General features: G+C 51.1%; 2 protein-coding genes across 2 annotated transcripts; one reads left to right on the forward strand and one right to left on the reverse strand.

The window, feature by feature from the left end:
- The first annotated feature begins 5,313 nt into the window (after window positions 1-5,313).
- On the forward strand, window positions 5,314-7,794 carry MARCKSL1 (MARCKS like 1). Its single transcript, XM_025367418.1, has 2 exons — window positions 5,314-5,704; window positions 6,540-7,794. Exons 1-2 carry the CDS (start codon window positions 5,618-5,620, stop codon window positions 7,035-7,037), a joined length of 585 nt encoding a protein of 194 aa, XP_025223203.1. The 5' UTR covers window positions 5,314-5,617; the 3' UTR covers window positions 7,038-7,794.
- A 211-nt stretch (window positions 7,795-8,005) lies between these two features.
- On the reverse strand, window positions 8,006-25,911 carry HDAC1 (histone deacetylase 1). Its single transcript, XM_025367403.1, has 12 exons — window positions 25,795-25,911; window positions 17,099-17,173; window positions 14,562-14,700; window positions 13,962-14,103; window positions 12,469-12,561; window positions 10,945-11,053; window positions 10,723-10,863; window positions 10,046-10,154; window positions 9,822-9,952; window positions 9,390-9,542; window positions 8,883-8,931; window positions 8,006-8,613 (listed from the first exon to the last, which is right to left on the reverse strand). Exons 1-12 carry the CDS (start codon window positions 25,883-25,885, stop codon window positions 8,586-8,588), a joined length of 1,260 nt encoding a protein of 419 aa, XP_025223188.1. The 5' UTR covers window positions 25,886-25,911; the 3' UTR covers window positions 8,006-8,585.
- Between the last annotated feature and the right edge of the window lie 1,000 nt (window positions 25,912-26,911).

Consider the following 26,911-nt stretch of genomic DNA (forward strand, 5'->3'; position numbering starts at 1 on the left):
GGGGCATGAGAAGCAGCGCTGGTTCTGCGGTGTCCAGCCCCTGGGGCAGGCTCTGCCGCTGCCTCGGCTTTCCTCGCCAGCACCTCTGGCATCTCCTCTCAGCCTGGAGCTCAGAACCCTCTCTGGAAGCCTCCAGCTGACCCTAGCACCACACACACCTCAGAGCTCTTAAAAACCACCTTCCCCTAGTCCTGGCCTTGTTTCCTGCTCCGGAAATGGGGACAGTGGTGGGACACATCTCACAGGGTCAGAGGGAACATATGGAAAGCAGTCAGCACAAGGCTTGCCATACAACAGGCACGCAATCAACACCGGCAGCAATGATGGTGATACTCTCTGTTCTTCCTGCCTTTAAAAACATTTACTTTTTACTTACTTATTTTTGAGACAGTCTCACTCTGTTGCCCACACTGGAGTGCAGTGGCGCAAACTCAGCTCACTGCAACCTCCACCACCCTGCCATCCCCCAACCTCCCAAGTAGCTGGGATTACAGGCACACACCACCACACCCGGGTAATTTTTGTATTTTTAGTAGAGACAGGGATTTACCATATTGGCCATGGCTGGTCTTGAACTCCTGGCCTCAAGTGATCCGCATGCCTCAGCCTCCCAAAGTGCTGGGATTACAGACATGAGGCACTGTACCCGGCCTGTCTTATTTTTTGTAGAGATGAGGTCTTGCTATGTTACACCCCAGGCTAGTCTTAGACTTCTGGGCTCAAGCAATCCTCCTGCCTTGGCCTCCCAAAGTGCTGGAATTACACGTGTGAGCCACTGCACCCTGTCCCTATTCCTGCCTTTTCCCTTTTTTTTTTTTTTTTTTTAAGACAGATTCTCATTCTGTCATCCAGGCTAGAGTGCAATGGCACAATCTCTGCTCACTGCAACCTCTGCCTCCCGGGTTCAAGCAATTCTCGAGCCTCAGCCTCCCGAGTAGCTAGGACTACAGGCACGCACCACCACACTCAGCTAATTTTTGTATTTTTTGATAGAGGTGGGGTTTCACCATGTTGGGCAGCCTGGTCTTGAACTCCTGGCCTCAAGTGATCTGCCCACGTTGGCCTCCCAAAGTGCTGGGATGCACCCTGCTCCCTTCCCGCCTTTTAAAGATTCTTCCCATTGGTCTGCACTCCGGGCTTTCTCCTGCCCCTAGTCTGCTGCTGGCTTTTTCCTGGAGCCCTCTCCTGCTGCTGCCCACCAGTGCGGTGCTCCTGCCACCCAGGCACCTCCTGGGCGTCCTATGCATGACTTGGCTGCCATTACCCTCTTATTGGCAGTAATCAGAGGCCTAGATTTTCAGGGGTCAGTCCTGACTTAAAATCTTCTGTCTGTTGTCCCTGTAAGGTCACTAGCCAGCCTTTAGGCTCTAGCCTTTGGCTCAGGAAATGTGATCACATGTCTACATGAAGTATATAGACTTCAGGCTGCCTTCTGGACATCCCCCTGAATCTTCCTTGGACATCGCAAATGTAACAGGACTAGATTCAGCAACTCCCTCCCACGTTCTTTTTCCCTTTGGTGGCCTATCTCAGTTGACGGGTCCACTTCACCCACTGTCACCCCAAACAGAAAAGTGGGCGGCATCAGCATCTGGTCCCTGCACCCAGCCAGTTAACAGATCCTAGGGATCCCACCTCCCAAACCTTGCTCCAGAAAAGGCCTCTGCCTCCCTCTGCACCCTCACACCTACCACTCCTGTTCCCACTTTGTCCTGCTCTGAGCTCTTCTCCATGCTCTTCTTCCTCCAGGCAGCCCACAGGTCCTTCATCTAATGCTAGGTCTGGCTTTCTTCTCCCTAAGATATGGCCTGTCTCTTCTCTCCCTCCCCTCATGGGAAACCCCTGAGGGCTGGGACCCTGCCTGACTCACCACTTACTCTTGACGTCTAAGTGTGAGCAGAAAGAGGAACTCCAGTCAGTATCTGCAACTATGAGTCACAGAGCCCAACCTCTCACTGTACAGATGAGCAAACGGAGGCCAAAGAGAGAGGACTGGCTGATGGTGACAGCAAGAAGAGGCCAACCTGGGGCAAGAACTGAGGTCTCAGGTCCAGCTGATGCTCCCTAGAAGGAGATGGGGACTGGGGCTGTGCCAAGTCGCCGTTCCCTAGGGCCTCCGTTGGAACCTCTGATGATGTCTCTTCCCATCTCGAGGCCTTTACATATGCCGGTCCCTCCGCTAGGAAGGCCCACGCCTCCATCTCTGACTACTTATTGCCCATTCACACCTCCCCTGGCATCTAATCCAGTCCTCAACACAAGGCTCTGGGGCCTGACAGGCGTCAAAGTAGCCCCCCCAACCTCCTTCATGGGGCACTGGTTTCTGCTGCCCCCTCCCATCTTCAGCCCTGCTCTGCGTCTCTCTAGAGGTCCCAGGTTTCCTGCCAGGGAAATTCATCTTCTGCTGTCCCTGCCTGATTCGTGGTGGGGCCGGGAGCATCTCAGGACAGGGCCAGGGCCAGGGCCACAGCCCTTACTAGGAGAACTGGGACAGATGAGGAGTTGTGTGAACGCGGGGTCTCTGGTCTCTACAGCTTCCCTTCCCCCATCCATTTCAGAGTTACCCTGTCCTTCCCATTCCTCCTTTCCCTGTCACTCCATCCTGGCAAATGCCCACACCTCAGATGTTCTAACCACCACAGCCACAGCCTCAATGACACACTGAGGCACACACAGCCCCCCTCAGGAACACTCACCCAGACATAAAGGAGCCACTCTTTGCTCCATACACTCAGATATTCCCGAACTCTGGGCTTCAGCAATCTTCCCGCCCCAGCCTCCCAAAGCACTGGGATTACAGGCGAGAGCCACCACACCCGGCCCATCGATATCCTCTCATACAGCCACACACTCACAGTTTCACACCCAGTCAGACACAGTCACCAACAGTCTCAAGGAAGGGCAGGTACATACTCAGCAAGTCTCAGTTACCAGGATCACCAGGCTCTCTCCTTCACCCTTGAATATACAGGGCCAAACAAAGATCCAGACGCATGCAACCACAAACGTGCACACCTGGGCACACGCGCACACACACACACAGCCAGAAAGTCTAACACACACAGACACAGAGCAATACACACAGTCATACACAGAGAGAAACAGATACACGCAGTTGCACACAGGCTCCCGGAGACACAGAACAATGGGCGCATTGTCTGGGTTGGCAGCAGCTGGGGAGGAAGGAGCCGCAGTGTGGACCGAGGAGGCCATGGGGCTGCTGTACCCTCCCACCCCCACCCTAAAGCATCCTAAACCTCTTGCCTCTTCCAGAAGTCAGATTCTGCTGGGACCTGGATGTGCTGAGGGATCAGGCTCCCAGGCACCCCCTCCCCAGCCTCCTGGGATGTCTGGTGGGGATGCAGGGCCTCCCCCGGGGACCAGGCTCCCTCCAGGGCTCTGGGGACCCAGGGTCTTTCACCCTGATGCTCCTCGATGCTACTCCTGGGATCCTTGGGAAGATTTGCCTCTCATCCCCGCCAGGCAGTGCCTGGAGATCAGAAGCCTTAGGTTCTGCTCTTAACCTCTGACCCCAACCCCTCCAAGACTCACACACCCTCCCTCCATCTGAGCCCAGCCAGCTGGTGCAGGCAGCGCCTGGCAGCATTGTGGGTTCCCTATTGTGGCTGAGACAGAGAGCAGGTCATGACATCCGTCCCTTAGTGGCAAGCTGTGGAGAAGTCACGGTACTTTCAATGAGCTGCAGTGGGGGCACGGTGCCTCTCCCTGTCCCAAAAGTCGCCCTTGCCTCCCACTCTGACCAGGCAGCCCCAGATCTCAACAGAACATTCTGCCAGGGGATTCCTTACAGCCCTTGGCCCATGTTATCAAATCTCTCCAAACCTTTTCTCACCCTCAGCTACTGGTAGCTGCTGTGTGCCCTTGGGCATGTCACTTTCTCTTCCTGAACCTCAGTGTCCCAGTCTGTGAAATGGGATGGGGGGTGGAGGGCGAGTGAACCTGAGATAGCTGAGGGTATTCTGTAGTCTCCCGGTGGGGGTGGGGATGGAGGATACAGGAGTGAGTGCAGAATGTAGAAGCCACCTCAGCCCTCCTCACCCCTTTGTTGGTCAGATCTCTGGGGAGTTCCCAAGTTCTCAGGCCCTGGGGTGTCTCCACACTTCACAGCCTCAGGCCTCCCAGGAGGCTTCACTGTAGGAGGGAGGGGAGGGACTTGCTGAGCTGGCTGGGACACAGCCTTGCATTTGCAACACTTTGCTTCCTTCCAGCCCCCATCCCTTTCCTCCTGGGGGCTGAGGGCTGGCAGCCGGACACAGACATCCGGGGCCGGTCAGGACTCTGGGGTTCCCACCAGCCTATCCAGGCCAGCGGAAGGAGAGGTGGCAGAGGACCAGAGCTAGGGAGTCTCCAGCCACCCCCATCCTGCCTCCAGGCTCCTTTGCTCTCAGGCAGGGTGGGAAGATGGGCTGGGCAGCTTTGAGGGCTGTCCTCAAGGGGCTGTCTCTTGGAGGGACCCTTGGTGGCATCCTATCCCTCCCCTTCAGAAACTGGGGTGTTTTGAGGTTTGAGTCCCCGGCTGGGGTTTCTCTGCCGTCCTGGGGCACCCTGATGTAGGGGAGCAGAGTTGTGTGTCGAGGTAAAGAGGAAAGACCAGAGCAGGCCAGACAGGTTGTCAATGCCACTAAGCCTTGGCCTTTCAACGGGGATGGAGATGCCCTTCAAGGTCACAAAATACCCCACGTGGGACTTTGCAGTGCGTCCCAGCTGAGGGCGGGAGGGGCTGAAGGCAAATCTGTCTGTCCCCACTCAGAATGACTGGCCACCAAGGGACTGAAAGGAAGAATGAGGGAATGTCCTCACTAGTCTGACCAGAGTGACCCCAAGGCAAGTCACAGCCCTCTGCTCCACGGCTGGCCACGGCAGGCAGGCAGGGACGTCGGTGGGACCTCTGACCGCTCTCCAGGCCTGAGCGGGTACCGAGCCCAGCGCAGTGGCCCTGCGGCTTCTATGACCACATTTTCTAGAGTATATAATTCAGGACCAGTCATCTGACGGGTCTGGTCGTGTGAGCCCTTCGAAGGGTTCAAGCGGGGAGACTGAGCGGCTGCAGGACCAAGGCGTTGGGGGCCGCTCCAGGCTGCGGGGGCGCCCACCGAAGAGGTGGAGCGGAGAGGAAGGAATGACTGCCCGTCCCCTTCCTCTAGGCCCCCAGCCCCGCCCCGACCCGCCCCGCCCAGCTCGCGGAAGGACCGGCCTCGCTCCTGCCCACACCGGACTCTACCTGCCCCTGGGATTCGGGAGGGGTGGGGGGTACCCGACCGCCAGCGTCGCCTGCTGCGCAAGTGGGGCCTGCGAGCCGACCCCGCCTCCGCCCCTCGATTGGGCGCGCATTTAAATGTCCGGCCCCGCCCCGAGCTTCGGGCGCTTATATATAGGCAGCTCGGCGGGCGGCGGGCGGCATTCTGGCGCGGAGCGGAGCGGCTGCGGGTGCGGCTAGCGGGTCGGCCGCGGAGCGGAGGTGCAGCTCGGCTTCCCCCGGCACCCCTCCCCCTCGGGCGCCAGCCCCACCCCTCCGCCGGCCGGGCCAACCCCGCCGTACTATCCCCTGCGGCGCGAGCCCGGGGCGGCTCCGAGCGCCCCCCAGCAGACCCCCATCATGGGCAGCCAGAGCTCCAAGGCTCCCCGGGGCGACGTGACCGCCGAGGAGGCAGCAGGCGCTTCCCCCGCGAAGGCCAACGGCCAGGTGGGTACGCTTGGCGCGGCCGGCCCCAGCCCCTCCTCTCGCACCTCGCCCCCTCTAGGGCCCAGGGCCGGGGCCGCGCGCTTTGTCCGGCCCGGGACACGCGGCGCCCCCTCCCCCGCCCGGTCCCTTTGTTCTCGGCGCCGCAGCCCCCGCGGGCGAAGCGAGGGGAGGGGCGGGGAGGGGGCGCCGGCCGGGCCCCGCCGTGTTCTTTGTTCACGGCCCCGGTCCCCGGCGCTGCCCCCCGGCCGCCCCGAGTGCCGCGCGGGGAACAAAGGCGCTGCTGGGCCACGCCAAGGGGGCGCCCGGGGGCCTCGGAGCTGGGGCCCGGCGGGGAGCGCACTCCACCCGCAGACCCGACCTCGGTGGCCCATGGTCTTTTTTTTTTTTTTTTAAGGGGGAGCCGAGATGTGGGAGAGCCTGGGGTGGGTGGGGGCCGTTTACACAAAGCCTCCGGGAGGCTGGGAAAATAGGCCGTCCAGGTGCAGAAAGACAGCGCCCCGGGGCGGCTTCCCGCCCAGTGTCGCCTGGAACGGCTCGCCCGCCTGCCTGGGATCCGCACAGCAGATCCGGAGGGGTTCCGCGCGGAATAGAGAGCGCGCCCCGGGGGACGGGGGTGGGGGCCACGGGACCCCAGCGCCTCCTGCCGGTCGCGGCCTCTGCGCGCTTGATGCCCGCGCGCCCGTGAGGGGCGAGAGGGAGGTGTTTGACGGGATCCTGGGCCAGACTTTCGGGTTGCAGTAGAATCGAATCGGGGACCCCCTCCTCTAGAAGGGATCAGAAGCGGGCTGGGGGAGGGGGAGCCCCTGCCCTCATTGCTGTCCCCTCTGCCCTGCAGGAGAATGGCCACGTGAAAAGCAATGGAGACTTATCCCCCAAGGGTGAAGGGGAGTCGCCCCCCGTGAACGGAACAGATGAGGCAGCCGGGGCCACTGGCGATGCCATCGAGCCAGCACCCCCTAGCCAGGGTGCTGAGGCCAAGGGGGAGGTCCCTCCCAAGGAGACCCCCAAGAAGAAGAAGAAATTCTCTTTCAAGAAGCCTTTCAAATTGAGCGGCCTGTCCTTCAAGAGAAATCGGAAGGAGGGTGGGGGTGATTCTTCTGCCTCCTCACCCACAGAGGAAGAGCAGGAGCAGGGGGAGATCGGTGCCTGCAGCGACGAGGGCACTGCCCAGGAAGGGAAGGCCGCAGCCACCCCTGAGAGCCAGGAACCCCAGGCCAAGGGGGCAGAAGCTAGTGCGGCCTCAGAAGAGGCAGGGCCCCAGGCTACAGAGCCATCCACTCCCTCGGGGCCGGAGAGTGGCCCTACACCAGCCAGCGCTGAGCAGAATGAGTAGCTAGGTGGGGGCAGGTGGGTGATCTCTAAGCTGCAAAAACTGTGCTGTCCTTGTGAGGTCACTGCCTGGACCTGGTGCCCTGGCTGCCTTCCTGTGCCCAGAAAGGAAGGGGCTATTGCCTCCTCCCAGCCACGTTCCCTTTCCTCCTCTCCCTCCTGTGGATTCTCCCATCAGCCATCTGGTTCTAAGGCCAGTTGAAGATGGTCCCTTACAGCTTCCCAAGTTAGGTTAGTGATGTGAAATGCTCCTGTCCCTAGCCCTACCTCCTTCCCTGTCCCCACCCCTGCATAAGGCAGTTGTTGTTTTTCTTCCCCAATTCTTTTCCAAGTAGGTTTTGTTTATCCTACTGCCCAAATCCCTGAGCCAGAAGTGGGGTGCTTATGCTCCCAAACCTTGAGTGTCCAGCCTTCCCCCTGTTGTTTTTAGTCTCTTGTGCTGTGCCTAGTGGCACCTGGGCTGGGGAGGACACTGCCCCGTCTAGGTTTTTATAAATGTCTTACTCAAGTTCAAACCTCCAGCTTGTGAATCAACTGTGTCTCTTTTTTGACTTGGTAAGCAAGTATTAGGCTTTGGGGTGGGGGGAGGTCTGTAATGTGAAACAACTTCTTGTTGTCTTTTTTTCTCCCATTGTTGTAAATAACTTTTAATGGCCAAACCCCAGATTTGTACTTTTTTTTTTTTTTCTAACTGCTAAAACCATTCTCTTCCACCTGGTTTTACTGTAACATTTGGAAAAGGAATAAATGTCGTCCCTTTAGTGGTGCTTTAATGAGTGGTCTTCTGGGGGTAGGGTGAGAAGATTGGTGGAAAGTAGTTCACCTCAAACCTCAAGGGAGGAGTTAAGGCAGGCAGGTAAGTTTATGGGGTTTTCTTGTTCAGGGGGTTGCCCCAATACTCATGGACACCAGAAGGGCGGGGAAGTAAGAGTTGAAACCAACCCAGTGACACGTAGGAAACAAGCTCAGGAGGATACAGAAATGTACCATTTTATTACAAAGAGGCTCACAAAAATGAAAATAGTATCTCAAAAAGGAAACTAGACTAGCAACCTCCACCTGCAGAATTAGGAGAAGACGGGGCAGGCAGTGTTTCTTGGCTCACTTGAGGCCAGTGGGAAGGTATGAAAACAGAACCAATCTAAAAATGGCTGATGTTACCTTAGGAGCCTGAAAAGAACAGGAGATCCTTGAAGACCCAGCCACCCCTTCTAGAATATTCAATAAGGGCACCTTTCCAAAGCTACTAAGCAGGCACTTCGCATTTCAGGATTTTGTCTTATGGTTGCATAAAAGCATCCCTTTCACCCAGACCTGGCACCCTTTATGGTTCAAAGTTAAGAACTGGGGAAGAATGGGTGGCAACGTGGCCCCTGGAAGAGTTGACCCAGCACAGCTGCCCTGGGCTCAGGGCCTTGGTTTCTGTCCCTGGGGATATTTATATTTAATAAATTTTTATATAAATACACAGAGAAATAGAAAATATAAAATCTGAGGGGTTTGGGGAGAAAGGTGAGGGACTCAGCAGGAAGCCAGAGCTGGAGAGGTCTGTTCAGGCCAACTTGACCTCCTCCTTGACCCTGTGGAGAGAGCAGAGACTGGCATGAGATGACCCAGCCCAGAGTCTCGGGGCAAAAGTGCAGACACAGTGACTTCCACAGGATCCCAGGTGACTACTGGGGGCTGGGGCTCCTAGCTCTGCCTAGAACTGCAGAGCTGGACAGACTGGTCCCTGAAAGAGGCCTTTGTAAGCTGGACCAGCTGTCCCTGTGCCTTTCTTCAGAGTGGTGGGACAAAGGGGCTGGTGCTCCAATGCCAGGGAGATGGCTGCAGGCAGCTCGTTCCTCACCCTTTGGCTTCTGGCTTTTCCTCCTTGGTTTTCTCCTCTTCTGTGACTTCTAGAACACAAGAGTACAGGGATGGCTAAGGGCAGCACCTCTGCAAAGACCCATGAGGTCTTCATTTACCCTGAGACCCCTTCCCCAACACTACGCTCACTGGACATAAAAGAGAGAAAAGCCCATCCCTGGTCCTCCCAGTGAGCCCTGCAGAGAACAGGTTGGACCGGTTTCCCAGCCTGCTACAGCCAGAACCTGGTGGGCGGAGGCAGCCCCCTGGGAAACTGGGGTGCAGTGCTGGGAAAAGGGCTTGGGTGGTATGTGAGAGCCGTGCTTGGCCAGTAGAGGTTCGTTGTTTTGTGGGCCCTGCCACTTCTGGGAGCCATTGAAAGGCTCAAGGAACTGAGGAAGAGCCCCACAGGAGCTGGCAGGGCCTGAGTCACTCCCTCCTCCCACTGCCCTACATAGATTCATCCTCTCAGGCTCAAGACCCAAGTCCCGGCTGAACCCAAACCCACCTTTCTTCTCCTCTGGGTCTTTCTCTTTTTCATCCTCTGTTTTGACTCTCTTGGCTTTTTTGAAGTTGGAAGAGTTCTTGCGGCCCCCCTCTCCCTCCTCTTCAGAATCGGAGAACTCTTCCTCACAGGCAATTCGTTTGTCGGAGGAGCAGACTGGGAGGGAGTGGGAAGCATGGGTGAGAGCAGGCGGGTGCCGATCTAGCTCAGCATCTATGCCCAGTGCTTCCCTGCAGGCCCTCCAAGAGACACCAAGGGAAAGGGAACCAGAGAAGAGGGAGGAGCTCGGGCTCCCTAACCTGTTCCTACAGGCACAGGAACTGGAAACAGATTTCTCCAAGGTGGGGAGCTTGGAGAGTGTGCAGCCAGGAATGGTGGTGGAAGTGGGGGCTGCCTACTGAGTGGAAGGCGTAGGGCTCTGGGTCTAGGTCTTACTCGAGATGCGCTTGTCAGGGTCTTCTTCGTCCTCATCGCCACTCTCCTCAGGGATGGCGTCCTCAGGAATCGCCTGCATTTGGACCCCAGGTGCATGCGGCAGCATTCTAAGGTTCTCAAACAGCCGCTGTCTGTGGCCAGTGGGAGAGAGTAGCAGGTCTCTGGTCAGGGACAAACCAAAGTCAGGAATGTTCAACCAAGGGGTGGCTGGAGGATATACTCACTTGATCTTCTCCAGGTACTCATTCGTGTTCTGGTTAGTCATATTGGAAGGACTGATGTGGAGCTTGAAATCCGGTCCAAAGTATTCAAAGTAGTCGTTGTATGGAAGCTCTGATTGGGGCAGGGAGAAGACCGTTAAGAGACCTGGCCACCGCACCTGAACCATTTGCACGTAAGCACCCTAAAGCATTTGTAGGTTTATCTGGGCCCATTGATCCATCTGTCAAACAGAGGAGAATGCCTCCAAGACACGGTGAGACACGGGTACCTATGGGATTTCCATCTTGTTAACATCACTCTATGTCTATACCAGTGGTGTATATGTCACTAGGAGAAGGTCCATGTTCCTGGTTTAGGACACTTGAGCCCATGCTCATTATGAACGCTCCCTTCACTCACTACTCCAGTTACTCTACAGAGCAGAAATTCCAAAGCTGTAAATTACCACTGAGAACTTTGTCCAGACCAAAAGCAGGAGGGAGAGGGGACAGAGCTAAAAAGGACTAGGGAAAAAGTGATGGTTATGGTCTGCTGAACACAAGAGGACATGCAGGGGACTCAGTGACTAGTATCAGAAGAACAGTGGTCATATGACCAACGGGGAAGGGGTTATAAACTTAAGGACAGATGAGCTCCAGCTCCCACCCAGCCCAGCCAAACCTGGCCCTGCAGCTATTACCATTAGGGATCTCCGTATCCAGGGCCACAGCTGTCTCGTATGTCCAGCACCGGGCAACATTACGAATGGTGTAACCACCACCTCCCAGCATCAGCATAGGCAGGTTAAAGCTCTTGACAAATTCCACACACTTGGCGTGCCCTTTGGTGGGAGAAGGGGTGCTGAGTTACAGGAGCACCAAGCAGGACCCCGCCCACCCATCCTTTTGCTACCTGGTCTCACCTTTGATGGTTAGATTGAAGCAACCTAACCGATCCCCAGACAGGGAGTCTGAGCCACACTGTAAGACCACCGCGCTAGGTTGGAACATCTCCATTACTTTGGACATGACCTAAAATGATACATCCTGGTCACCACCAACCTCAAGAAAGCAATAGGAGGTTTGGGGTGGAAAGGCTGGGTGCAACACTCTCCCACCCACTCCTACCTTTCCACTCTCCCTCATGCTACGTGGGAGAGAAAAGGGAGTGCCAGGCTGAAGCTCTTGCTTCCCCACTTAGGATTTCAGTTTTCCAATTTGAAAAGTTCTCTAAGACCCTTCTAACTCTAGTAACACTGAACCTAGAATGGCCTCCCTGTCAACCCCCTATATCTCTTCTTCTATTGCCCAAGCTCTAGTGCCACTTCCTTCAGGAAGCCTTCCTGACCCTTAGCTGCATCTACTCTACTCATTTGGTTTTACAGACTTGGAGCCTTACATTATGAGCACGCACTTTTAGTTTATCTTATTCTCACAAGCAGAGTCTAATATTACTGAGACCGAGACCACAACTCCCACTTCTGTAGCCCTTATTAAATACTAGGCACGTAGTAGGTAGTCAGCGTTTGCTGAATGACTACCTGACCTTATCAGGTTAAACAGTTTCTTATTGTTTATAAGTGAAGATTTAACTCCTCGGCATGGCATTCAAGGCTCCCTTTGAAATACTGAGCCCAGCATATACTTCCCACCACCTCCTTCAGCATTCCTCCCTTATACCACACTGGCCTACATGCTGCCACACTGGTACCTCTGCACTTCTGCTGCTGCTATTCCTTCCACTAAATGCCACCCTTACTGCCATCACCTCTTTCTTCACATGGGCACCTCCTCGTTTTTCAAAGTCCAACTTAAACATCAGCATCTCTGTGAAATCATCCCCGGCTACCCTCCTGCCAGCCCAGGCAGTAGTTCGTCTTTCATTCCTCTGATCAGCCCTCAGAAACACAGGCACTAGGCCAGCCTGCCCATGGAACATGCCAGACAGCCTTTCCAGAATCTCTGGATGGGCTGACTGGTGAAGGGCTTTCCCAGACAAAGCCAGTCTGCAAAGACTAGGGTAAGTCCCCACTTCTTCAAATGTGCAGACATCAACGTAAGGCAATGAGGAACACGAAAAACCAAGGAGACATACCACTACCAAAAGAACACAATAATCTCCCAGTAGCCCAAAGAAACAGATATAAAAACAGTACTAATCACAGACTACTGGGTATGTGCCTGCCTTCCCCACTGTAGTCCATGAGGGCAAAGATCGTGTCTAGATATATTTGTATCCAGCAGAAGACCTGACTCATAGAAGGAAACAACAAATATGGGTGTCTGTTCCCCTAACTGAACACACAACAATCCAGGGTTCAAACACTTCTATCTCCCCACCAGCTTTAGTAAGGAGAGATTCCTGAGGTATGGTGGGGGTGCTTTGCTCCCCCCGACCGCTGACCAATCCCCTGTTTGTAGCCCAAGGGGTGGATAAAGCCACTTACCGGCTTGAAAATGGCCTCATAGGACTCGTCATCAATCCCGTCTCGGAGCGGGTAGTTAACAGCATAATACTTGCCTTTTCCAGCCCCGATATCCTAATTAAGAAGGACATTAAAGTAAAACTGAAGGATGAAGCTTGAAGGAAGGTCAAGGATGGGGGCTGGAGGGATAAAGGAAGATGTTCTAAGAGAGACAAGCTAGGCCCATGATGTGGGCCAGGACAGAACAGGGGTATCTTGCTAGTACCATTCTCTTCACTGGCAAATCTAACTAACTTCACTGACAAATCATCTCTGGACATAGCGTTCAGCCTACACCCAGGCTGCGTGCTGTTGACGGGACCAGAGATTGAATATCCTACCCTATAGCACAAGATTTCTACCTTGGGATTGGGTTAGAGCTGGCTGGCAGGTGGGTCACAGAAATAACACCCATCCTTGACAACCCTTTCCACTCCAGAGGGCTCTAATGCTCACTCCTCTTCCCCATGCTCCCTCTCTAGGGTGTTGTGGAGGGAAGGAGAGAGGTCAGAAAGTCCTTCCCAGTAACCTCAAAATAGTGAATGCGCCTGTAAGTCTAGCACTTTGGGAGGCCGAGGCGGGTGAATAACTTGAGGTCAGGAGTTCAAGACCAGTCTGGCCAACATGGCGAAACTCCATCTCTACTAAAAATACAAAAATTAGCCGGGCAGAGTGACACACACCTATAATCCCAGCTAAATCCCAGCTATTCGGAGGCTGAGGCACAAGATCGCGTGGAGGCGGGAGGCGGAGGCTGCAGTGAGCCGAGATCATGCCACTGCACTCCAGCCTGGGTGACAGGGAGAGACTGTCTCAACAACAACAACAACAACAAAAGTGAATGCTCGTTTATTCTAACGCTTGCCATGGCAAACAACTGAATTAGTGCCACTTTTTTACCCAAGGGCCACTGGGCATGGCAAAGCAGCTGATTTCACCACATTCATGCTAACAGAAGCAGATGGAACAGTTCAAGGAAGTAGCTTCCAAGGATTCTTACCCTAAGGTTCATGGATGGGCTTCAGTAAGGGGACTTGTCTATTACCTATTCTATATCAGATGTAAGATCTCAAGTACTTTTCTGGAGAGAGTCCATAGTTTTCAGTCAAAAGGCTAAACGGGAAAGTGACCCAAAAACATTAAGAACACCTGAGATGTCCTTCAGAGTCCCAATTCCTACCCCCGAACTCAAGGCTTATGAGACACAAGAATAGTGTGATGCAACCTAGCTGTGGCCAAGAGGAAAGTACAGTGAGTCAGGAGACCCCTTCTCCTTTCTCTGGCCCTTTATGTCCCATCATTCCCTTCCTCCAGAATAAAGAAGGGAAAGAGATCAGGGCAAGAGCTTCAGATTGGGATATGGTATTCTGAATGGCAGAAGAGGCAGGAAGCAGTTTTTAGTGGCATGAGATAGGACAGAGAAGTAGAGCTGCCAGCTGAGGGTGAGCTGGTTGGCTCCTAAAGGGCGTTCTCACCCGCAGGTCCCCAGTTCCTGGGAAGTACTCTCCATACTTATGAAAGGACACAGTCATGACCCGGTCTGTGGTATAGAAGGCCTCTTCCACGCCGTCGCCATGGTGAATATCAATGTCAATATACAGCACCCTCTGGTGATACCTAGGGTCAGAAGGGGGTCAGGGGTCTGGGGCCTCTTTGGGGATGGGACGCGCCAAGGGCGCCAGGTCCCAGCTTACCGGGCTGGCTGCCTCCCTCAGGTATCTCTAAGCACCAGAGACGTGGAAACTGGCTGAAGGAAGGTGGAAGAGCGGCCAGGTGTCTCCAGAGGCCTGACCAAGCCGACCAAGTCCGATCTTCCTACTCTACAGCCAGGGTCAACTCCAGCCACACAGGGACACTCTGGAGGCAGGATCTGAGTAGCACCTGCCCCTGATCATGCCGTGGCTCAGTTCAAACCAAGACCCCATCAAGGAGATGATGGCCAGAGACACTCACCGAGCACATCCTAGCCAGCACATCGGTAGGAAAAGCAAACTAGGGAGGCAAGCCCAGGGGGAAAGGGAAATGGGAACCTGGCCTAAGGTGCTCTTCCAAGAGACAAGGCCAGGCAGGCATACTTTAGCAGTTCCAGGATGGCCAAGACGATATCATTGACGTAACAGAAGCCAGATGCCTCAGACTTCTTTGCATGGTGCAGGCCCCCAGCCCAATTCACAGCGATGTCCGTCTGCTGCTTATTAAGTTTCACAGCACTTGCTGGGCACGGGAAGAGAGAACATAAGCTGGTTACTAAGCCACTCTCCCCTTCTTCCAAGAAGCCCAGGGAACCAAGTGAGAGGTTAAGACCTGCCTATTCAACAGCTGTATTGTACAATTCATAGATTAGTCCCCTCCCTCCCACCCTACTCCAGCAGGAAATAAACATGATACTGGCTACTCTTAAAGTACTATTTTCCAAACTGAGGGTAGTAACCCATTAGCAGGCCTTAAAATTGATTTAGTGCATCATTATTAGTATATATATATTTTTAATGAAATAGCATAGAAAAAAATATCAGAGTAACAGTAAAGGTAACTGCTCTTTTGTAAAACTCTGGCTTCAGAGTGAGTGAGTGTGTGCATGCATGCATATGTGTTATATGTATCCTGGATTGCATGTGTAAATTTATTTCTTACTATGGCTCATGGTCAAGGAACTTTGAAAAAATACCAAAGATAGGCTACGTGTGGTAGCTCACACCTGTAATCCCAGAACTTTGGGAGGCCGAGGTGGGCAGATCACCTGAGGTCAAGAGTTCAAGACCGGCCTGGCCAACATGGTGAAACCCTGTCTCTACTAAAAATACAAAAAAAAAAAAAAATTAGCTGGGCGTGGTGGTACACACCTGTAGTCCCAGCTACTTGGGGAGGCTGAGGCAGAAGAATCGCTTGAACCCAGGAAGCGGAGGTTGCAGTGAGCCAAGATCACGCCACTGTACTCCAGCCTGGGTGACAGAGGGAGACTCTACTTCAAAAAAAAAAAAGAAAGAAAGAAAGAAAAAAAATGACCAAAGATAGTGCCGATACACTAGGTCAAAAAGCACTAGCACAAATAGGCCCCAGAAGAAGTAAAAGAGAAATACACACCCATGTGTGCAAGTGCATTTGTGGCAGTGTTAATTTTTTGTTGTTGTTTTTTGAGATGGAGTCTCACTTTGTCACCCAGGCTAAAGTGCAGTGGCGCGATCTCGGCTCACTGCAACCTCCACCTCCCAGGTTCAAGCAATTCTCCTGCCTCAGCCTCCCAAGTAGCTGGGATTATAGGCGTGTGCCACCACGCCTGGCTAATTTTTGTATTTTTTAGTAGAGATGGGGTTTCACCATGTTGGCCAGGCTGGTCTCAAACTCCTGACCTCAGGTGATCCACCTGCCTCGGCCTCCCAAAGGATTGAGATTACAGGCGTGAGCCACCGTGTCCGGCTGCAGTGTTGATTTTAACAGCAATAAAAGCATAGATAGATCCAAATTATCAAGAAGAGGGACAGATTAGATCAACTCAAGTAAATCCACAACATGGAATAATCATAGAGCCACAAGAAAGCAAGCTGTAGAAAACTACAGACAATTTCGTTAAGTAGGAAATGCAGGCATAAAACCATATATATGTGATATGTATATAACCTACTTTTGTAAAATGTAGATGTTGTATATGTGTTATACAGATATAAACACATACACCAAAGAATGGCCAAACACCAACATGGTGACAGAGGTTATCCACCAACCCTGGGACTATGGGTGACTGTGTTTTTTTCTGTGCACTTCTTTGTTTTCTGCGATTATACTGGCTGGGCAGCGGGGGTGGACACAATGATTATATTGGTGGGGGATCACAGGGAAATAAATATTTAAGAAAGGGTTTAGAGTCATCCTGGAGATAACCCAAAAGTTGCAAATGGAAGTGGGAGACACGTGGGGAGTATTTCTGACCTCTAAAGGTAATTACCATACTTTTTCATAGGACAGATTCACAGATGATGACACTTCCATTTTTATAGCACTTTGCAGTTCACAAATTGCTTTTACATACAGCATCTTAACAACCCCAGGAGGTCTGCAGGGAACTCCTGTACATAAGATCTCCCAGTAGGAGAGGACAGTCAAGGACACCTGTCAGTACCATGTCAGAGATTGAACTTGGGCTGGGACTGAACCAGAAGGACATTTTAGAGACTTTTTAAACTTTTTTTTTTTTTTTTTTTGGAGACAGAGTCTTGCTCTGTTGCCCAGGCTAGAGTGTAGTGGTGTGACCACGACTCACTGCAGCCTCAACCTACTGGGTTTAAGCCTCAGCCTCCTGAGTAGCTGGGACTACAGGCACAAGCCACCATGCCCAGCTAATTGTTTTTACTTTATTTTTCTGTAGATATGAGGGTCTCACTATGTTGCCCAGGCTGGTCTTGAATTCCTGACCTCAAGCAATCCTCCTCCTCAGCCTCTCAAAGTGCTGGGATTACAGGTGTGAGACATTACACCAGCCACTTTAGAGACGTAAGTAAAAACCACAGGACCATTCTACATGGTTTCAGATCAGCCAACTAGGATAGCAGCCTAAAAGGCAGACCTCACTAGAACAACCCAGTCTACCCCTGGTGGGAGGATGAATATTCCTTACCCACAGAACCACCAGTAGACAACTGACAGAACTCAAACAGGCCGTCGAATACTGGACAGTCCTCACCAACGTTGACTTGAAAGAAATAAGCAAAAGGTTAGTTTCCACAATTTCCTTTAGTTTACATATTTATGAGCTGATGGAAAAAAACATAGACTTTAAATTCAGGAGGTGTGGGTTCTAGTCCAGGCTCTACTACTTACTGGCTATATGACTGCATCAAGTTGTTTAACATCTTTGAGCTTTAGTCCATCATTATTTTTTTCTTTTTTAGAGCCAGGGGCTTGCTCTGTTGCCCAGGCTGGAATGCAGTGGTGCAAACATGGTTCACGTGCAGTAGCCTTGACCTTAACCTCCTGGGCTCCAGAAATCCTTCCACCTCAGTCTCCTAAGTACTTTGGACTACATACAGGTGCATGTCACTATACCCGGCTAATTTTTTTTGTTTGTTGTTGTTGTTGTTGTTGTTGTTTTTTTTTTTTTTTTTTTTTTTTTTGAGACGGAGTCTCGCTCTGTAGCCCAGGCTGGGGTGCAGTGGCCGGATCTCAGCTCACTGCAAGCTCCGCCTCCCGGGTTTACGCCATTCTCCTGCCTCAGCCTTCCCGAGTAGCTGGGACTACAAGCGCCCGCCACCGCGCCCGGCTAGTTTTTTGTATTTTTTAGTAGAGACGCGGTTTCACCGTGTTCGCCAGGATGGTCTCGATCTCCTGACCTCGTGATCCGCCCGTCTCGGCCTCCCAAAGTGCTGGGATTACAGGCTTGAGCCACCGCGCCCGGCCATTTTTTTTGTTTTTTGTAGAGACAGAGTCTCACTATGTTCCGTGGGTCTCATGCAGTCTTCCTGCCTTAGCCTCCCAATAGGCATGTGCACACCTGGTCTTAGCCCATTATCTGTAACAAGCAATACTGATATCCCACCTCACCCACTGGTCAGAAAATTAACAAAAATCTAATATGGAGAAGCAGTTAGCAACTTGGAAAATGTTGGTTCGTTTCTGGAGGGAGAAAAATTTACCCTCTGGACCTCACGCCTGCTGACAAACAAGGGGCAAGAACAGAGACTCAGAGAACATTGTTCACTAGGCACTTACAATGTGTCAGACACTGCGCTACATGCGTTAAATACCCGAGATCATCCATCTTCACACAAGCTTCTGAGGTAAGATTTGGTCCCATCTTATAAGTAGGGAGACAGGGCCTGGTGCAGTGGCTCACACCTGTAATCCCAGTACTTTGGGAGGCTGAGGCAGGAGGATCACTTGAGGCCGGGAGTTCGAGACCAGCCTGGGCAACATGGCGAAACCCCATCTCTACCAAAAACATAACAATTAGCCAGGTGTGGAGGCAGGTGCCTGTAATCCCGGCTACTTGGGAGGCTGAGGCACAAGAACCGCTTGAACCCAGGAGGCACAGGTTGCAGTGAGCTGAGATCACGCAACTGCACTCCAGCCTGGGCGAGACAGAGACCTTGTCTCAAAAAAAAAAAAAAAGAAAAAAAGTAGGGAAACAGGTTCAGAGAGGTGAACTGTTAGTAAATGGCAGAAGCAGTATGCAAGCCTCAAGCTTTGGTTTGTCTGTTTTGTTTTGTTTTTGAGACAGAGTTTCGCTCTTGTTGCCCAGGCTGGAGTGCAGTGACGCAATCTTGGCTCACTTCAATCTCTGCCCTCAAGTTTCAAGCGATTCTCCTGCCTCAGCCTCCCGAGTGACTGGGATTACAGGCACCTGCCCCCACCACGCCTGGCTGATTTCCGTATTCTTAGTAGAGACGGGGTTTCGCATGTTGGCCAGGCTGGTCTCGAACTACTGATCCTGTGATCCGCCTGCCTCGGCCTCCCAAAGTGCTGGGATGACAGGCGTGAGCCGCCGCGCCCAGCTGGTTTGTCTGTCTTAAAAGCCTGTGAAAATATATCCTGGCCCTTTTCTAAGTCCTTTCACATATACAACCTCGTGTGATCCTCACAACTCTATGAGCTGGACAAGACAGATATCAACCCCACTGCGCGGAGGAACAGATACTGGGCAGTTAAGTGATTTGCCTAAGGTTATAAAACCAGGCAGTAGCAGAACCAGAATCGGGGTCCCGGTGTCTTGACTCCCATAGTCCAGTGTCTTACTGTTACATTCACAGTGACAACTGGAGTAAAGTTATTTCGAGCCTAATGGGGTAAAAGTACCAAGTAGTACATAATGTGGAAACATATGCAAACAACAAGGCAAATGAAATGAAAACAGGAAGGAAAGCACACCTGGAGCTTGTAGACTCAGACCTAGAGGAACTTTATAGCTCCAAACCTCTTACAGAAAAGGTAATTGCCAGCCAGGTGTGGTGGCTCATGCCTGTAATCCCAGCACTTTGGGAGGCCAAGGTGGGTGGATCACTAGAGGTCAGGAGTTCGAGACCAGCCTGGCCAACATGACAAAACCCCATCTCTACTAAAAATACAAAAATGAGCCAGGCATGAGCCTGTAATCCCAGCTACTTGGGAGGCTGAGGCAGGAGAATCACTTGAACCCAAAACGCGGAAGTTGCAGTGAGCCGAGCTCGTACCCCTGCACTCCAGCCTGGGCGACAGGGTGAGACTCCGTCTCAAAAACAAAAAACAAAAAAAGTAACTGCTGAGACATCGATGAGCTACAGGAAGTCAGAGGCAGGAAGTATGGGCCTGCATACTTATTCTCTTGCCCAGCCTTCTACTGTACCCACTGTTACTGATAAGAGTTCCAAAAGCAGAGGAAGGAGCAGCCCTGGGGTGACAGCAGAAGAGCCCAGTTTGGACCATGCTGGTAAACTCTCACGACACAGTTGAAGCTCAAGATCTACAATGACTACAAGAGTTACCAGCTCTGGTTCTGCCCTAAACTTGGAGGGTGCCAAGATCTGGTGCTCTGCAGAAGCGTGGCTGCATGAGGGAGTGTGCAGCGGGTGGGTCTCTTCCTCACTTCCTGGGTAAACGCTGGGAGACTGTGTAAATAAGAACTTTGGTTCCTGGGCCCCAGCTGTTTATCCATTGGCGACTGATTTCCCTCTCTGGCCACTTCCTCCTGCACAGGGTTTGGCCTGCCTGCGTTTCCAAAGCTTTGTTTATACTCTTATTTGGGATATGGAGCCTCCATGGGAAGGAATGGGTGTTTTGGAGGTGAGAAAAAAAAATATTTTTCTTCAGGCCCCAAACCAACATGTGGCTGAAATGACCAGCCCATTTATTCCCAGTCAATAAACTATGTGATTAGAGATGGAAAGGGGGCAAATGGAAGAGCAGATACTCATGTGAGCTAATCTGTGAGGCTAGGGAGGACTTTTCTATGGGTTTCTCTCTTTCCACTATAAACACTTTTCTCATGCTCAGGCTAGTTTTAGACTAAAGGGAAGCAATACTGGGTGAGAGGTGGAGGCAGAGAAGGCAGTCAAATGCTCACTGTAGAAAGAAGTGTGGGGATTAAACACTAACCTCAGGATAGTGCTTATACCTTGGCAGTGCTGGTAATGGGGTGGGGGGCTGGGGGAGTGGGAGAGAAAGGGTATGTGATCAAGCAAAGATGCCCAAGGGGGCATCAACTGTATTAATAATGTTTTCTTTCTCAGGCTGGGTAGTGGGCACATGGATGTTCATTATATTATTATTATTATTTTATTTTTATTTTTTTGAGACAGAGTCTGGCTTTGTTGCCCAGGCTGGAGTGCAGTGGCGGGATCTCAGCTCACTGCAAGCTCCGCCTCCTGGGTTCACGCCATTCTCCTGCCTCAGCCTCCCAAGTAGCTGGGACTACAGGCACCCACCATCACGCCCGGCTAATTTTTTGTATTTTTAGTAGAGATGGGGTGTCACCGTGTTAGCCAGGATGGTCTCGATCTGCTGATCTCGTGATCCATCCGCCTCAGCCTCCCAAAGTGCTGGGATTATAGGCGTTAGCCACTGCGCCCAGCCGATGTTCGTTATATTATTATTTATTTATTTATTTATTTTGAGACGGGGTCTCACTCTGTCGCCCAGGATGGAGTGCGGTGGCACCATCCCGGCTCACTGCAAGCTCCGCCTCCTGGGTTGACGCCATTCTCCCGCCTCAGCCTCCCGAGTAGCTGGGACTACAGGCGCCTGCCACCACGCCCAGCTAATTTTTTTGTATTTTTAGTAGAGACGGGGTTTCACCGTGTTAGCCAGGATGGTCTCCATCTCCTGACCTCGTGATCCGCTCACCTTGACCTCCCAAAGTGTATTATATTATTTTTTATGCTTTTTGTGTGTGTCTAAAATATGTTTGTTTTTTTTTGTTTTTTTTTTTTCCTTTGAGATGAAGTCTTGCTCTGTCGCCCAGGCTGAAGTGCAGTGGTGCGATCTTGGCTCACTGCAACCTCTGCCTTCCAGGTTCAAACAATTCTCATGCCTCAGCCTCCTGAGTAGCTGGGATTACAGGCACACACGCCACCACACATGGCTAATTTTTGTACTTTTGGTAGAGACAGGGTTTCGCCATGCTGGCCAGGCTGGTCTCAAACTCCTGGCCTCAAGTGATCCACCTGCCTCAGCCTCCCAAAGTGCTGGGATTACAGGCATGAGCTACCTTGCCTGGCCTGTGTGTCTAAAATATTTTATATACACTACATTTTTTTAAACTCCAGAATTGGGGGCCTAGAGTTCCATTCTGCATTCTATCATCACCTTGCTGTGTGACTGGGAAAGTTTACATGTCTGTAAAATGGATGAGAATGTCTCCTAATTTTTTACCAATCCCTTTTATCATGTTTTCACCATAAGCCCCCTAAGTGCATTTATTTGTGTTCCCATTTTCACTTGCTAAATACTAGGTCAGAACTTCTGGTCAAGGCTCTCAAAGTGACCAGAAAGGGTTTATTACATTTCAGCCACAAGCAAGAAAACCTGACTTACTCGATCTTATCACAAGCATAACTTCCTCGGTTAGGTGTGTGGGATGTTTTTTTGTGTGTGTGTGTGTGGTTTATTTTTTGGATTGTTTGTTTTTGTTTTTTGAGAAGGAGTCTCGCTCTGTCACCCAGGCTGGAGTGCAGTGGCGCGATCTCAGCTCATGGCAAGATCCGCCTGTCAGGTTCACGCCATTCTGCTGCCTCAGCCTCCCGAGTACCTGGGACCACAAGCACCTGCCACCACTCCCGGCTAATTTTTTGTATTTTTTTTAGTAGAGACGGGGTTTCACCGTGTTAGCCAGGAAGGTCTCCATCACCTGACCCCGTGATCCGCCCACCTCGGCCTCCCAAAGTGCTGGGATTACAGGCATGAGCCACCGCACCTGGCCATGTGTGTTTTTTTTATCGAGACAAGTTCTTGCCATGTTGCCCAGGCTGGAGTGTGGTGGCGAAATGAGACCATACCTCAATGCAGGCTTGAACTAGGCTCAAGGGATCCTCCTGCCTCAGGCTCCTGAGTAGCCAGAATCACAGGCATGTGCCACCATGCCCAACTAATTTTTTACTTTTTTTTTTTTTAAAGAGATGGGGGTCTCACTATGCTGCCCAGGCTGGTCTTGAACTCCTGGCCTCAAGCTATCCCTCCTGCACTGGCATTACAGGTGCATTCTACTACATCTATCGCCTAGGTTAGATATTGGTACATATTCTAAGGAAGGGCAAGTTAAGGAGTAAGAGGAATTTGAGGCCAGGCGCGGTGGCTCACGCCTGTAATCCCAGCACTTTGGGAGGCCGAGGTGGGCTGATCACAAGGTCAGGAGATCGAGACCATCCTGGCTAACACGGTGAAACCCCGTCTCTACTAAAAATACAAAAAATTAGCCGGGCATGGTGGTGCGCGCCTGTAGTCCCAGCTACTTGGAGGCTGAGGCAGGAGAATGGCGTGAACCTGGGAGGCAGAGCTTGCAGTGAGCCGAGATCGCGCCACTGCACTCCAGCCTGGGCGACAAAGCAAGACTCCGTCTCAAAAAAAAAAAAAAGAGGAATTTGAGGCTGCAGTGAGCTATGATCTTGCCACTGTACTTACCCTGGATGATAAACTATCTCTAAAAACAAGAATAAAAATAAAAATAATTCTTTTTTTAAAAAGAGCTCATTACTGTCTTCGTAGATACCCCAGGTTATAAAGCACTATGTTAAGTGACATCTAAAGTCTTTGTCTACTCTGACCCTCCATAACCCTATGAATCAACTCAGTGAGGTACTCTGAAGTCCTTAGAGAGGCTTATTCTTCCTACCCCCCATTTCTGATGACAGAAAAATCCAAGACCTAATTATTTTAATTAGAAAAAAATTTTTTTTTAGAGATCAGGTCTCACTATATTGCCCAAACTAGCCTTGAACTCCTGGGCTCAAGCAATCTTCCTGCTTCAGCCTCCTGAGTAGTTGGGACTATAGGTGCCCAGACCAAATTTTTTTTTTTGAGATGGAGTCCCGCTCTGTCACCCAGGCCAGAGTGCAGTGGCACGATCTCGGCTCACTGCAACCTCTGCCTCCTGGGTTCAAACAATTCTCCTGCCTCCGCCTCCTGAGTAGCTGGGATTACAGACACGTACCACCAAACCAAGCTAATTTTTGTATTTTTAGTAGAGACGGGGTTTCACTATGTTGGCCAGGCTGGTCTCAAACTCCCGACCCCAGGTGATCTGCCTGCCTTGGCCTCCCAAAGTGCTGGGATTATAGGTGTGAGCCACCATGCCCAGCCAGACTGAATTTTTAATGTACAACTTTAGAATGCTGGATTCAGAAAAATTGGAGCACCAGAGCAGAACCTGCACACTCCTAAGGGCATAGTATTTTGTCTGCCTTGATGAGTTTGTAAATAATAAAAATAGTAAGTCATAATAGCAAAAGCGATTATGCAACAGCAAAATATCAAAAGCAATTCATTGAGGGTAGATACTTTAAATACATTATCTTTACTTATCCCCTCATCCTTCACTAGGAAATAGGCACTAATGTCTTTTTTTTTTTTTTTTTGGTCTCACTCTGTTGCCCAGGCTAGAGTGTAGTAGTACAATCACGGCTCACTGCAGCCTCGACCTTCCAGGCTCAAAAGATCCTCCCTCCTCAGCCTCCCGAGTAGCTGGGACCACAGGTGTGCACCACCATGCCCAGCTAATTTTTAAATTTTTTTGTAGAGATGGGGGTCTCACTATATTACCCAGGCTGGTCTCAAACTCCTGGCTGGGCTCAAGCAATCCTCCCACCTTGGGCTTCCAAAGTGCTAGGATTACAGGCATGAACCGCTGTGCCTGTCCTGTCTTCCTCTTAAAGAGGGAAAACAGGTCAGGCACAGTGGCTCACGCCTATAATCCCAGCACTTTGGGAAGCCAAAGCCGGTGGATCACCTGAGGTTAGGAGTTCGAGACCAGCCTGACTAACATGGAGAAACTTAAAAATACAAAATTAGCCAGGTGTGGTGGCACATCCCTGTAATCCCAGCTACTCGGGAGGCTGAGGCAGGAGAATCGCTTGAATCCGGGAGGCGGAGGTTGTGGTGAGCAGAGATCGCCCCATTGCACTCCAGCCTGGGCAACAAGAGTGAAACTCTGTCTCAAAAAACAAAAAAAAAAAAGGAGGGGGCGGGGAAATAACACGAGAGGGGCTAGGAGACCAAGGATTCAAACTAAGACATGAAAGCTTATTTTCTTACTTTAATAGCAAGCTGCTCCTCTAGTGACAGCCCACTCTGCTGAGAATAGAGCCTGATCCTTGGCCTAAATGGGTTATGGAAACCTCTAAAGCCATCTCTACAGGAAAGGCATGAATTTGACTCATCTTGGAGGGAAATAAAACCCTGCAATTCAGAGCAAACACCTCACTCACAGCGGCTGGCAGCTCCTGGAGTTGTCGGTAGCAAAGAAGCTTAATGCTTCAAGGAAGGTCTCTGTGGTTCTGTCATCAATACCACTGTACAGTTATTATTAGTTATAATAATAGTTATAAATACCTTTCTTCCTTGGGAATAAGATTACCTTGTGGTCAGCAGCAATAAACAAGTGCCGCATATTTTCTGACACTTCAATCTAAGCTGTCATAAATTAATCAAAACTTCTTCTGGTCAATGCTGTTACACTATATGAAGTCTTAGGTGCTAAGAGATAATTTCTAAAATAACACAAGGGGGAAGTCAGGTATGATAGTTTTGTTCCAAATTTGAATACTTTTTTTTTCCCCCACAGCTAAAATAATTCCCACGATTCCTACAAACTAAGCGTGGCTTCCAAGATGAGACCTGCTCTGAAGTTTCAAGTCCAAGGGGCCAGGGGCGCAATCACCTCATCTCAAAGATTACACCATCTAGAATCTGTCCTGAGTGGCCTCTAAATTCTCAATCAATACCCACTAAGTTAAAACAGTTACAGTTGGACAGAAATCAGAGATCACATGGCCCAGTTCACTTTACAAAAATCTGAGAAGTGACTTGCCCAGTCAGCTGATAGTTAGAGTTAAATTTTACTGTATCTACTGTCTCTCCGTCCCAGGTCAGTGCTTTTTCCACTACAATAATTACAGTACTCTTGGGACAGTGTTGTGAACATAACCAGAAAAAGTACTACCTCTATTGTTCACAAATCAGGAAACATGAAAAACCCGACTTGAGGGGAAAAAGCACTCTGGCACCTTTAGGAGGTAGGGGAAATCTGGTGTCCACTGAATGGGAGGTGCCAGGACAGCAGAGCGGGCCTCTGCAGTGGAAAGTAAGATACAACTGGGGGCTTGAGAGTGTGGAGGAACAGAATGGACTTACATCTCTGCATCTGCTTGCTGTACTCCGACATGTTATCTGGACGGATGGAGCGCAAGAATTTAATGTAGTCGTCACTATGGTACTTGGTCATCTCCTCAGCATTGGCTTTGTGAGGGCGCTAGAGGGCAGAAGGGAGAAAGGGCAAGTTATTTTTGACCACGGCCAGTTCACTCAATCTAGTTTGAATATTTCTATTTCCTGCGCAGCACGGAGCTAGGTGCTATAAAGAATAAAAAGAAATAACTGATTAGATTCAGGTCTCAAGAGATTTACAAGATAACTAGGCAAACAAGATTACCAAAGGAGACAGAGTATCAGAAGGCCTAGAGTAACTCAAGCTCTGTTGCTTAGGCAAGTTACTATCTCTTGAACCTCCATTTCCTCATTTATTAAACAGGGACAACATGGACCACACAGGGAAGTTAAGAGAATCGGGGCCGGGCGCGGTGGCTCAAGCCTGTAATCCCAGCACTTTGGGAGGCCGAGACGGGCGGAGGAGATCGAGACCATCCTGGCTAACCCGGTGAAACCCCGTCTCTACTAAAAAATACAAAAAACTAGCCGGGCGAGGTGGCGGGCGCCTGTAGTCCCAGCTACTCGGGAGGCTGAGGCAGGAGAATAGTCTAAACCCGGAAGGCGGAGCTTGCAGTGAGCTGAGATCCGGCCACTGCACCCCAGCCTGGGCGACAGAGCAAGACTCTGTCTCAAAAAAAAAAAAAAAAAAAAAAGAGAATCGGAAGAGGTTGTTAAATCTCTTTGTAAACTGTAAGGTGCTTTACAAAATAATAATAATAATAATTATTATTATTATTTTTTGATACAGAGTCTCACTCTGTTGCCCAGGCTAGAGTGCACTGGGACGATCTCGGCTGACTGCAAGCTCCGCCTTGTATTTTTAGTAGAGACGGAGTTTCACAGTGTTAGCCAGGATGGTCTCGATCTCCTGACCTTGTGATTCGCCTGCCTCAGCCTCCCAAAGTTCTAGGATTACGGGCATGAGCCACCGCACCAGGCCTTTTTTTTAATGTTTTCTTTTTTTTTTTTTTTTGAGGCGGAGTCTCACTCTGTCACCCAGGCTGGAGTGCAATGGCGTGATCTTGGCTCATTGCAATCTTCG

This window comes from Theropithecus gelada, chromosome 1 (assembly GCF_003255815.1).
Source record: "Theropithecus gelada isolate Dixy chromosome 1, Tgel_1.0, whole genome shotgun sequence".
In the NCBI taxonomy this organism is placed as follows: domain Eukaryota; kingdom Metazoa; phylum Chordata; class Mammalia; order Primates; family Cercopithecidae; genus Theropithecus; species Theropithecus gelada.